The 13,831-nt window shown below is 34.4% G+C and overlaps 1 protein-coding gene across 1 annotated transcript; it reads right to left on the bottom strand.

Moving 5' to 3' along the window:
* Positions 1-225: 225 nt before the first annotated feature.
* On the bottom strand, positions 226-8,328 carry LOC306851496 (zona pellucida-like domain-containing protein 1; the record flags this gene model as incomplete). Its single annotated transcript, XM_079387775.1, has 10 exons — positions 226-389; positions 669-698; positions 1,521-1,626; positions 1,723-1,894; positions 2,114-2,194; positions 2,381-2,478; positions 3,163-3,235; positions 3,370-3,533; positions 6,839-7,086; positions 8,223-8,328. 10 exons carry the CDS (start codon positions 8,326-8,328, stop codon positions 226-228), a joined length of 1,242 nt encoding a protein of 413 aa, XP_079243901.1.
* Positions 8,329-13,831: the final 5,503 nt, after the last annotated feature.

A 13,831-nucleotide genomic window follows, 5' to 3' on the forward strand; every position in this document is an offset into this window, starting at 1 on the left:
ACAATCTACATTTAATTTGTGCTCTGCACTTCAAGACATATAGGATCACAGACCCTGATACGGATAACAAACTGAGGTATTTTATAAGACACTATTAGATTTATATAAATTCAAAAGAGAAAACTCATTTGACAAAGCCACCCAATGGCAATTTTGTGACATGTGAGAACAGTGACCAAATATTGTTTGATGTATTTTAGTGCACTCTGGATTTGGACGTCATGGTCATCTGAAGCTGGGGTTCCAGACCCCTGTCAGACTAGAAGGGCTAGGCTTCCTGAGAAGCCTGAGGGAGAGGATGAAGAGGCCCAGACTCGTCACACCCAGCACAACCACACCCGATATCAAGGCACTGGTTACAGCATTCAGATGCTGAGAGGATCCGCTCACTACAGGGGCACAGAGAGGGTAGAGTGGGGGGGAGTGGGGGTCACCAGAGGTTTGTGGGGGTGAATGGGGTTGAGAGGGATAGCGGTCAAAATCAGACAAGATAGTTCTATAAATGCGTACCACAGTTGTCATGGATCTCATTTGCAGAACTTGACACTGGTGTTCATTGTTACACAGTGAAAACAGAGCTTGATGTCTCACAGAAAGGAGACGTATGGTGGTGGGGGCGGGTCTACTAATGAAAAACATTTAGCAGGCTACTTAAAGAAATATCTTACCAAGTTGTGAGTTGTTGGTTGGAGATTCATCTGCAGAAAACAAGCAAGATGTATCTTTAGAGGTTTTTGTGGTAAATGGTTTCATGGTTTAATACATTTGTCCTCAATTCAAAAATGAACAAAAGTACAAAAAAATCGTACACAAATAAAAGTCAATTTCAAAGGTAGAACAAATATATAAAATGTACTTAACATTACAATGCTGTGCACAGGTGCATGAATAATTAATAAGTTTGCCTGGTTTTGCTGTTTGCTTTTACACCATGTTGTTATTGATTTTGCTGTCATGTTTAGAAAAATAATCCATTTATTGTTACCATTATCATACTTTGTGTACCAAATGTTGAGGCCTGTGTGATTGACTGCATCTCTTGTTTTTCAAAACATATATTTTATAAACATTATATTATAAGGTGATGTTGTCTCACAGAAATGTATACTTGCATGAAATTGATCAAAATTGGCAGTAAAGACATTTGTAATGTTACAAAAGATTTATTTATTTATATGTATTTTTGATCAAATAAATGCAGGCTTGGTTAACATAAGAGTTCTTTCAAAACAATTACAGACCCCTTGTTACTTTTCAACAATAATTATTGTTTATTTTTAATGCTGTTTTATATTGTAAATGTTAAATACTATAAATGTAATTTTAAGTTAGGTTTACTCATTCATTTTATTCAATACAATGTCATAAGAGTTAAGTAGATTTTACTTTTATACTGTTAATAATTCAATTTACTTAACAACCAAAACTGTGTGCGACAACTTGTGAAAGAAATTAAATAAATTGAGTTTGTCTTTGTTTCAGTGGATTAAAAAGTCTATAAAGCTGAGGATGGCTCTCACCGCTCCTAGTGATTATGGGCCCTGCAGTTATAACGGCATCCCCTGAGGATGAACCTGATACGACATGCTCCTCCACAGTGTCTCTCCTCCTGCGTTTTCCACAGATCTGCCATGAATGATATTACAGTCAGGGTTCTCATTCAGTTGCTACAGGTAAAACACATTATCAACCATAAATTACTTCAGCATTATGACTGTTTACCGGCATTAGTATTGCGCAGTCATCTACTCGACACAGCTTTGTAATACAGTGCAGAAACACGGTGGATATCTTCTGGTTCTTATGTTTCACAAAACGGAAAACTTCAAACGCAAAGCGTCCCATTTGACTTTTTCCGTTCTCAAATACAGTTGTCTGTGGATCCTTGTAGCACCTATTTAAGCCCCCACAAAAATAAACTTGAAATCTGCTGAAATCTACAGATAAATTGATTATCTTCAGTCATACCCAAACACAACTGTGCACACACACACACACACACACACACACACAAAAGATTTCCTCTAAAAGGTCTTTGTGCATTGTATAGTTGAGCAGGTAATGAGGACTCACCGAGTTAATGTGCACATAATTTCAGAAAATACTAAATTACCCAAAGAAAAGGTTGTAGCGTATCCCATCATTAGGGTTCCCAGAGGGGGTGGCGTAACAATGATCCATCAGAACGTTCCACCTGTGGGGAAAACACAGTCATTTGTGCTATTAATGGGAATCAAATCTCTAATCTAACCCAAAAACAAAACAGCAACAGGAGCTTAGAAAACAAGGCCTCAAAAAAGTATTTACCCATGACTAGTAATAGTAATGAATTTAAAATGAGTTTAGAATATATAAAAACATATTTCTCTGTACAATATACCTCCTGTCCAGATTTGTTGCCTTAACTGCAGCAAACACACGAGTTTTCAAGGACAGGCCGGACATTGGTATAGAGATCAGCTGACTGAAGGTGGAGTCCTGTAAAATATGAAACAAAGAAAATTTGATACTGTAATGGTGGGCTATGTCATTCTTCATTGCAACATGCCATTTTTATATTTTAATTTAACTTTGAGAACTACATACACATTGTTGTTCACATCCACAATATGAAACTGATAATATTAGATCCTAAAAATAAATTATTTACAATCCAAGTAAGTCAATAAGTCAAATTTCGATTGTAATTCTAAATTAATTTGTAATAATAATAATAATAATAATAAATGAATTTTAATGTAATTAAATTAACCATTAACATTTAAACATGATTAACAATATTCATAAAATATACATTTTTATGTATAGTTAGTTGCAAATTTTTAACACTTTATTTTAAGGTGTCCTTGTTACACATTACATGTACTTACTATTATAATAACAATACAATATGCATACTTACATGCAAGTAACCCTAAGGAAAACCCTAATCCTAAACCTAACCATCTAGTAAGTACATGTAGTTCATTAATATTACTCAGTACTTAAATATATAATTACACTGTAACAATGACACCTAAAAATAAAGTGTAACCTAATTTACTAACTTTGTAAATTACATGTAATAAAAACTTGGTACAGAAAATGTATGAAACATTTTGTATTGCTACACATCCATACTTTAAAATGCATTTTATTTTATGAACTACAGAGATCACTCACATTATAAAGCACTAGACTGAGAGTGCTCAGGAAAGTGCCGTTGTTGTCTTTCACTGATATTGCAGCAGACGAGCTGGTAAAGGAGAATGAGATTAAAACAAGGTATTATGGCTGTATATTCACAGCAGAACGTATAAGCAAAGGATTGATTATTCTAATAAATGCAGAGTTGTAGAAGTAGGTTGTTACATCAGAAAACAGACTCACGCTGCCAGCTGGCTGTTGTTGAGCAGGTACTCCAGAGGATAGCTACAGCTGAATTTATACACCAGACCTGGCAGGTAGCTGATAACAGTTGGAGGGTCTGGGGTGTCAATGTAGCCTGATATATTACCCATCTGTACCATGGAGAGGTTCCCATAGGCATTAACCTGTTAACCCGCATCGGCCCGTGGGCGGGCCGGAAGGGCGTGGTCGGGCGTGGTCGGACTTTTTATTACCTTTGTTTTAGAACAATATTCAATCAATTATCATTAACTATATATCATTTGAAAGCTAAAACACTCAAGATTAACGATGTGAGCTTGTTTTTGAAATCAATACACCAGAGAGGAAAGGGTTAACAGAAATGCTGAAAGACCGGCCATTTAAAATGAACAAAGCGAACCGCAGTACTCACGTTTGATCGCCAATAGCGCTGGTCAGCTCAGACTATTCCAAGACACACCAGCATACATTTCAAGAGAAGGGTCCACTCTTCAAAATGCATCCACTTTTTAATCCAAAACAACGAAAAAATAGGGGAAAACACGATAGATCCTCCTTTGTTTACATAAGCGATTCGAGTTATAGTTATCGATAGCGTCCATTTTCCAATAAATATCGATTATAATTCGTATTCCAGCTTTGAAACGCCATCTATTTCCAGCAGAATCGTCTCTTCCGAGTAAGAATAGCCCTCCCTCGTCTCTCTCCTTCAATCGCAGGAGCTGTTATAACCCGGGACAGTAAGCGCGTCCGTGAATGGGTCAGCGAGGTGTCAATCCGGACACATCACAATAGGGGTGTTTGAACCCAGCCAATGCCTCGCCAGCACAGTTTTGATGGATGGAAGTGTTAGCCAACCACAAGGACGTTTACAGTGATTGACAGTTTGAATAGTTTACGTAAGATTGTTTAGAGAATAGCTCGGCGTATTGTCCGTGTGTTTTCGTGCGCTCTCGGGTTACGCATGAAGCGTACACATAATGGCGTCGCAGCGCTACACAGACTGGCTATCAGCGAACAGATGTTGTCCAAAGCTCACATCTGAATCTCTCCATCGTGGATCTTCGACTTGAGAAGTGTTTCTGTGGCGTTTGGTGGTGTTTTGGAGGACGTGGGGAGAAAAATGGCTAATTTAGTAGCCGAATACGCGCTGAGATCGCTGGGAAGCGTGGATAGCATTAGCACGTAAGTGTCTCCACCCTCCTCTTGAATGTTTATGTGTCTTTATCATGTATTTGCAGCTTTTGTTTCATGTTAGCTGTTTTAGATTCTAAAAATGACAACGGAGAGGGATAATATGAGGGGATTACATGAGTTTTGTTCGTGTGGGTGGGTGGGTGTGTTTGTTTGTGGGTATGTCCCGGTTATTGTGTGTGTGTGCGTGCGCGCGTGTGTGTGTGTGTGTACAAAATGTAAACAGTGTTGCAAGTTTGATTTGTTTTGCTTACACACTTTCTCACTCTTTTTCTCTCACTCTTCCCTGTCTTTTCAGAGGTCTGGTGAATCCAGATGGTCAGAAAAAAAACCATTTTAGTGGCTGCTAGAGCGTCTTCCTCCACTGTAAATACTGTAAATAGTTTTTTTTTTTTATTATTTAGTAATATTAGTAATAGTAATCTATTACTATATTAGTAAAATAGTAATATTCATAATATTCACCATATAAAATAAATAAAAAATACAAATGTTGTAAAAACAATGTATTTTGCATGTTTTGTGTTTTCACTAGTTCAAAAATGATCAAATCTGTTTTGGTTCACTGTTTTCATTATTGGAATTGTTCAGAATAAAGACTGTTTAGTTATGTTCAAATTCTGAAATAGTTTTGTGTTTTTTTGTGGTTTCATTGGTAGAGCAGTTCTGAATTGATATACATATGTAGTATGCAGTGTCTTATGGAGTCTCTAAATAGCATTTTTGAAAGGATTCCTAGACTTTTCTTGAAATAAAATATCCAAATGACTTTTCCAAAGCTTTTCTTGAAATGAAATACCATAAAGATGTACTTTCTGTAAGTCTTTACCTATAAAAAATTTATTATTTCATATTTTATTTCAGGAAATATTTAGGCGTTTTTTTTCAAAAATGCCATTTGTAGACTAACCAAATGACTAAATGAGTCAGCACTACAAATGCTGTTCAGAAATAGTTTTTTATTGTGTGTTTTGGTGGGCAGAGCAGTTCTGAATTGATATACATATATGTATTATGTAGTTTTGACTCATTTGGACATTTGTTTACAAAGTGTCTATTTGGGGTCTCCAAATGGCTTTTTTGAAAGGACGCCTAGATTTTTTTTAAATAAAAGCTTACAGAAACTACATTTTTGGGAGTATCATCCTCAAATTTGAATCAAAACATGGTCAGATGTTCAGCTTTATCTTTATGGTGTTTTCAGGCCTTTGGCATGAAAGTCTCATCCATTTTTCCCTTAGTGAGCTTCATTAAAACATATCGCGAGTCAATTTCATGTATATTTTACCTTGTTTTACTCTATTGCTATACTAATTTTGAGTTATTATGACTCTAGAGTAACAAAGGATCAAGTGTCTAGTTTCAAACAACACCAGATTTTTAAATATAGACCTTAGGGTTCAAGAGCTACAGACATTTTTATTTGGTTATATCGTTTTTTACAAAATGCTCAAAAATAGGGGCGCAGGGTAACAGGTTAAAGCCTTGAGATGTAGAAACCTGATTAGAGAAATAGAAAAGTTTTTAAACTCATATAATCAAATTTGTTATTTAGAATTACATTTCAGTTATGTTACATAAAAATTTAAATTTTATGGAAATTTACTCAGGCCATCCAAGGTGTAGATGAGTTTGTTTGCTCATTGCAACAGATTAAGGGAAATGTAGAATTACATCACTTGCTCATTAATGGATCCTCTGCAGTGAATGGGTGCCGTCAGAATGAGAATCCAAACAGCTGATAAAAACATCACAATAATCCACAAAAATATGTCTGTAGATTTTGATGTGAGAGGACAAAAGGGAATGGACTTTTTCACTAATTATAAAGTATGGATTGTTATTTTAGCCATGGAAGCAATGGTTCAAAGTTAAAAATGTCATAATTATGGACTTGTTTATCACAAACACAGGTTTTCACTTCACAATACATTAATTGATGGATTAGTGTTATGTGTAATATTGTGATGTTTTTATCAGCTGTTTGGACAGCACCCTTCTGACGGCACCCATTCACTGCAGAGGATCTATTGATGAGCAAGTGATGTACTGCTACATTTCTCCACATCTGTTCCAGTGAAAAAGCAAACTCATCTACAACTTGGATAGCCCGGGAGTACATATTCAGCACCTTGTAATTTTTGGGTGAACACAAACAGTGCAAAAAGTGAAGCTGGTGCAAATTAACATAGACAGTTCAATAGTACTGAATGATTACCATATTCACATACCATGGTATTCCCATAATACATGTCCAAAAACTATACCATAGTACTTGTGTGTGAATGAATGCATCCCTTACCTCCAGCGTGTTTCCACAGGCCTCCAGTGTGCTCAGGCTGATACTGAAGAGCACAGCTGTGGGGAAAGTGTTGTTGTTTATGAAGCCTCGGCATTGGGCGTCTCCATGACGACTGTTCAGTGCCAAGTCAGCATCAGTGTATCCAGAGTACAATACAGGACAGAGGTTAATCTTTAGTGTGATTGTCTGAACGCCACAGTATACACTGATATCTCTCTCACCTTGAGAAAAAAAAAATTGAAGTAAATGAAACCCTCATAATATGCGTTGCAATTGGAGACAGCATTCCTTACTAAACATGGGCTTACAATAAAATACAGTCCAAAAGTCAAATAAAGGAAATGCTTCAATTTAGCATTGTCTTTTTTCCATTTTCCATTACAAATGATATTATCAGTGTGACAATGTAAGTGCAAAGCTGAACTGAAATATCATTCTGAATATCAGAATGTTTCAGTATTTGGTTCGTCCCCCTTTTTCTTTAATGATAGCAGCACTTGAGCTCCATAAACTCCACAAGCAAGAATATTTGATCTTTTGGAGCTGGAAATACTACTTGCTCATTTACTTCATAACATTTATTTGTTATACATTTTTCAATATTCTAAAATTTCTTGTTATTTCCACATTTAAGTTACGTTGCAAATTACATATTTTCAGTGCAGACTCAATCTTTTGGAACCCACTATATAATAATATTTTCATGATCTTACATAGTTACATTAAAAAAGTTAGTTACAGAAAAATAAGCATTTTAAAAATAAATGATTAATTATAAAAAATTGATTTATTCCCACTACTATTCAAAAGACTGGGGATGGTAAGATTTGTAATAATTTTGAAAGAAGTCTCTCATGCTCCCGAAGGCTGTTTGTAATCAAAAATACATTAAAATGTATAATAATAATAATAATTACAGCAACAATAAGTTAGTTAGTTATAAAGCACATTTAAAAACGACCTAAAAGTTGACGAAAGTGTTGTACAAAACGTTAGAAACAATCCAAAAAATAAATAATTACAATCAACAAAGTAAAATACATACCGTAAAAATTCATATGTTGTTAAATGCCATAGATAGAAAATAAGATTTAAGCTTAGATTTAATCATAGAAAGAGAAGATACTGATAAAGATAATAATAAAAGCAATTTTAAATAGATTTTTATTTTTATTTTAATATATTAAATTTTTTTGTAAATATTTATAGAAATAAAAAATTTAATTATTTGTACTAATTAAAAATTTAAGCATATGCATTTTTCTTTTTGAAAGGAACAGCATTTATTTGAAATAGAATTTGTACTAGAACTGACTTTTGAACTGTAATGTATTATTGTTTATTAGGCCTTTCTTACCAGGGAATCTGCTGTGGTAGTTTGGATCACAATTGAATCCATTGAACTGTGTAAAAGCTAAATGAATCCCACAGAAAAGCACAAGAGGAACACATATCCACTCCATTTCAACACCTGGAAAGCAAGGAGAACAGACATTTTTTGCCATTTAAAAACAAAACAAAAAAACTAACTACTAGCATAACAGTAACATTTTTGACTTAACCACATGGCAACAGGATAATAGCATAAAGTGTTGAGTCCCCTACCTCAGTCCCCTGATGCAGGTGAGCTGTGCTCCATGTGTCTCGGCCTGCCGCTGCTGAGTGAATGGGCAGCCTGGCATCTCCACAGGGCTGTCCGCACCACGGGCCTCTACTGCGGCCAAAACAATGAGCCATTATCAGATGTCTTAAACAAAAAGAGCTGTCCTGGACAACATGGGAAAATCCATCACAATCTCAATGCGCTGAACAATTCTTTTTTTATGGAGCCAGAAACATGAGCAGCTTTTACGATTTCCCACTCGTCTCCTCATGGCTTGATCTGCCTCTGTCATCGCTCAATAATGTCTGAGCTCAGTGTGGGACTGAAGGCAGGAATTATGTTTTCATCGGCGGCTGAAGTGACTAAAGGGCCTATTCTCTGTGTCAGTCCATCAGGGTTGATAGTGAGTGTGCTGCTATTGTCACTGTGGCCTCCTGGTTCCTTGTGCTTATCTCAACGCTTAGAAACGCTTAGTGATCCACTCCATGAAGATCACAAACTACCCATTTTTGACCTTAAATAGTAAAGCTAATAGATAATAGCAGATGATAGCTGCCATATTTAATACTCTGATTTAATGAGTTTATATTTCATAAATAGGATGTGTTGATATGCAGTAATAACTACTTTTTTTAAAGCACCTTCTCATCTTCATACATTTACTATGCTTCCTCAAGAACACGAATCAGTCTAATATGCTGATTTGGTACTCTAGAAACATTATCAATGTTGAAAACAGTTGTGCTGCTTAATATTTTTGTGGAAACCATGATACATAAAAAAGAACATTTATTTGAAACATTATAAATGTCTTTACCGCCAACTTTTGATTAATTTAATGCATTCTTGCTGAATAAAAGAATGAACTTCTTTCAGAAAAACAAACAAAATCTTACAAACCCCAAACTTTTATGTGTTATTCCTTACATTCCACAGAGTGATAAAATCTCATACACTACCAGTCAAAAGTTGTTGAACAGTAAGATCTTTTTTTAAAACAAGTCTCTTTTGCTCACCAAGCCTGCATTTATTTGATCAGCATAAACAGTAACATTTGGAAATATTTGTACTATTTAAAATAACAGTTTTCGAGTTGTATATATTTTAAAATGTAATTTATTCCTGTGATTTCAGAGCTGAATTTTTAGCATCATTACTCCAGTAACATGATCCTTCAGAAATCATCCTAATATTCAGATTTGCTGCTCAAAAAAACATTTATTATTATTATTATGTTGAAAACTGCTGAGTAGAATTTTTTTCAGGTTTCTTTGATGAATAGAAAGTTCAGAAGAACAACATTTCTCTGAAATAGAAAACTTTTGTAACAAATGTCTTTATCGTCACTTTTCATCAATTTAAAGCATCCTTGCTAAATAAAAGAATTAATTTCTATAATTTATTTGCCAAAAAAAAAATAAAAAATACAGATTCAAAGTTTTTGAATGGTATAGTGCAGGGTTCCTCAAATCTTACCCTGGAGGTCCAATCTGCTGCAGAGTTTAGCTCCAACCCTGATCAAACTCACCTGTGATTTTCTAATGATCTTGAAGACTCTGATTAGCATGCTCAGGTGTGTTTGATTAGGGTTAGAGCTAAACTCTGCAGGAATGCTCCAGATTTGAGGATCCCTGGTATAGTGTCAGTCCTCTGTCGTGTGTGTCATGTGTTCCCGCCTCATGTTTCCATATTTGGTTTGTTTCCTGTCCTCGTCTAGTGTGATTATTAGTTAATTCTTGTCCAGCTGTATTTGTCTCATTTATCTATGATTATCCTGTGTATTTATAGTCCTGTCTGTTCAATTTAATTTGGTCTGGTCTACTCGTTACTCCCCGGTGTTCCTGTCTGTGTCAGCCTTGCCTTGTCTTGCCCTGCCTTGTTTGAAGTAAAGACTGTTATTTTGAATTTACACCCTCGTCTCGTGTTCCTGTATCATCCTTGCTGTGTGCCCCGTGACATATAGTGCATGTTACAAAAGCTTTTTATTTCAGATAAATTCTCATCTTTGGATCTTTCTATTAATCAAAGATAATATTAAATATTGATAATAATAATGTTGATTGAACAGCAAATATTAGAATGATTTCTGAAGGATTATGTGACACTGAAGACTGAAAATTTAGCTTTGATCACAGGAATAAATTACATTTTAAATTATATTCAAAATAAGAGCTGATAAAATGTAAAAACTGTAACTTGAATGCAATGTAAGTCGCTTTGGATAAAAGCGTCTGCTAAATGCATAAATGTAAATATTCAAATATAAAGCAGTTATTTTAAATGGTAAACATATTTCACAATATTACTGCTTTTGCTGTATCAAATAAATGCAGGCTTGATGAGCAGAAGAGACTTCTTTAGAAAGCATTATAAATCTTACTGTTCAAAACCTTTTGACTGGTAGTGTATAATTATGAGTCATAACCAATATTGAATTTGTTGGGATGCTAATGGTTACAAAAAAGATCAAATGGTTTCTGCCTTTGAAGAATCTTGCTCTTATTAGGCTGTGTTGAAATCAAATATGCTGAACTTTGGACAGGTATACTATTCAGACCAAATGTGATCAAATGGCCCCCTTCTCCTGAATTTAATACAGAATAAATCCTGAAAGTGCAACCATGTACTGTACTTTACAACACCCACCCATGAAATGACCCAGATGTACTGTCAGGTGGCCATGTGCTCTGATTCATCCTGATGGATTACATGACATTCAATTGTTTTTAGTGATCACTGTACTGAGAGCAGCTGCTGAGGTCAATATATTCTCATACACTCTTAAAAATAAAGGTGCTTCACGATGCCATAGAGCAGGGGTAGGCAGTCCTGGAGTGCCGATGTCCTGCAGAGTTTAGCTCCAACCCTGAAAAAAACCTCACCTGCCTGTAGCCCTAGTAATTCTGAAGACCTTGATTAGCTTGTTCAGGTGTGTTTGATACGGTTGGAGCTAAACAGGACAGTGGCACTCCAGGACCGACGTTGCCTACCCCTGCCATAGAGGAACATTTTTTTGTCTAAATGGTTCCATAAAGAACTTTTGACATCTGAAGAACCTTTCTGTTTCACAAAAGATTCTTTAGGTTCTTCAGATTATAAAAAGGTAAGAAAGAGATGGTTCTTTAAAGAACCTTTAACTGAATGGTTCTTTGTGGAACCAAAAATAGTTCTTCTATGCAGAGCATCAGAACCTTTTAAGCGCCTTTATTTTTAAGAGTCATTTATATTGAGGAACATTTTATAATGCAATCACCATTTGCAGAGTTAAACCCTTAATTCTAGGGTTAAATTTACACAGATATCAAATGTATAGCATACTCCCATATAGTTCATATAGTTTATATTACAGTCAGATCAGCCGCATATACATAAGCATCAACTAATTTGATTCATTGCATGGAATTGCATGACAATTAATTTCTTATGATTAGAATTAGCATGAAAACAATGCATTATCAATTTTTCACACAAAGGCTACCAAATCAAGAAAATAGATTACCGATTCATTTATTTTGTTTTACTATACTTGTTTTTATTACTGACAAATATAGTGAATAGCCCAGCCCACCGAGTGAAATCTATCCGAAACACTTGATAGTAAGGGACTTTCAACATACATGTTTTGTTTGTATGAATAATAAAACCTTTGAAATGTGACTACAGTTTCAAAGGAGGACAAAAATGTCAGCTAACATTTCAGAGGACAGGGTTGTTATCCAAATACAAGCTTACTGATGTTGGACACTCCTGTATTTTTTTGCTCTGTTATTATGTTTTATTTTCTAAAGCAAAAGATAATTTTCTTTTGTTAAGCTGCTTATATAAAGAAAACATATTATTTCTCAACATGTGGATGTACATTTAAGCAGTTTTCATAAATTAAAGTTAAGAGAAATCAGAATGGGATTTAATTGAAATTAATGTAAATTTAATTACATTAATTGAAATTAAGTCATTAAATGCTCTCACCAGTTGATGCTCAGAGGTAAAGAAAATAAGAACAGTAAAGAAGAGAGTTTTGTTGTTCCTTGGGCTATATGATTAAATCACATTGGTTTAGTCGTTTAAATAATTAAAAAAACATTAATTAGATCTAGATGTTTTAATCTAATTATTCATTAAACAAAAATATGTTTAATCTCCCACATGAAAGGGAGAGAAAATGCTGTTGAAATGCAGAATCACAGGCGCATCTCTGTGCCATGGGCATAATGTTTCGACTGCGTCCTCTAGTGTTCATATCAGTGAATATATAGTTCATATCAACTTCTGCAGACATACTGCTTCTTACAGATATATACATGCAACTACAACAAATCATTTCTAAACTATTGTTCAGATTTGTTTTGAATTAGTGTTCATAAGATCAACTGTTTCAATATTTCATTCAGGTGCATTTATTTAATCAAACTTCAGTCCCTCCTTTATTACTCTTAAAGATAAAGGTGCTTCACGATACCGTAGAACAACCTTTTTGTCTAAATGGTTCCATAAAGAACCTTTAAGATCTGAAGATCCTTTCTGTTTCACAAAAGGTTCTTTGTGGTGAAAGAAGGTTCAGATTATAAAAAGGTAAGAAAGAGATGGTTCTTTAAATAACCTTTGGCTGAATGATTCATTGTGGATCCAAAAGTGGTTCTTCTATGGCATCGCTGTGAAGAACCTTTTGAAGCACCTTTATTTTTAAGAGTGTTCTTTGTGTTTTCATCATTTTTTCAATTTAATAGCTTTTATAACATTACATTATCCCCCACCATTAAAATCATAGACCATAAACAAGATTTTTATGCTCACCAAGGCTGCATGTATTTTTTTAAATACAGTAAAAACAGTAATACTGTGAAGTATTAATCCAATTTAAAATAGACTGTTTTTTAAATATATATATTAAAATGTAATTCATTCCAGTGATGGCAAAGCTGAATTTTCAGCATCCAGTCTTCAGCGTCACGTGATCCTTCAGTAATCATTATAATATGCTGATTTGATGCTTAAGAAACATTTTCTCTTATCATCAGTGTTGGTGTACTGCTTAATATTTTAATGGGAGCTGTGATATGTTTTTTTTTCAGGATTCTTTGATGAACAGAAAGTTTGAAAGAACATTTATTTGAAACAGTCATTTTTATTATAAATGTTTTAAATGTCTGTAACTGTCACATTTGATCAATTTAATGCATCTTCACTGAATGCAAGTATTAATTAACTTAAAATAATGAACTTTAAAATACTAATCCTTAAAATAATCACCCTTCTTCAGAATACCTTTTATGTTCCACTGAAGAAAGAAAGTCATAGTTTGTTAGGAACAACTTCTATTTAAAATTAATTTTTAATTTCTTAAATAAAATAAAAACAGTAAT

This window comes from Barbus barbus, assembly GCF_936440315.1.
Source record: "Barbus barbus genome assembly, chromosome: 31".
Lineage (NCBI taxonomy): Eukaryota > Metazoa > Chordata > Actinopteri > Cypriniformes > Cyprinidae > Barbus > Barbus barbus.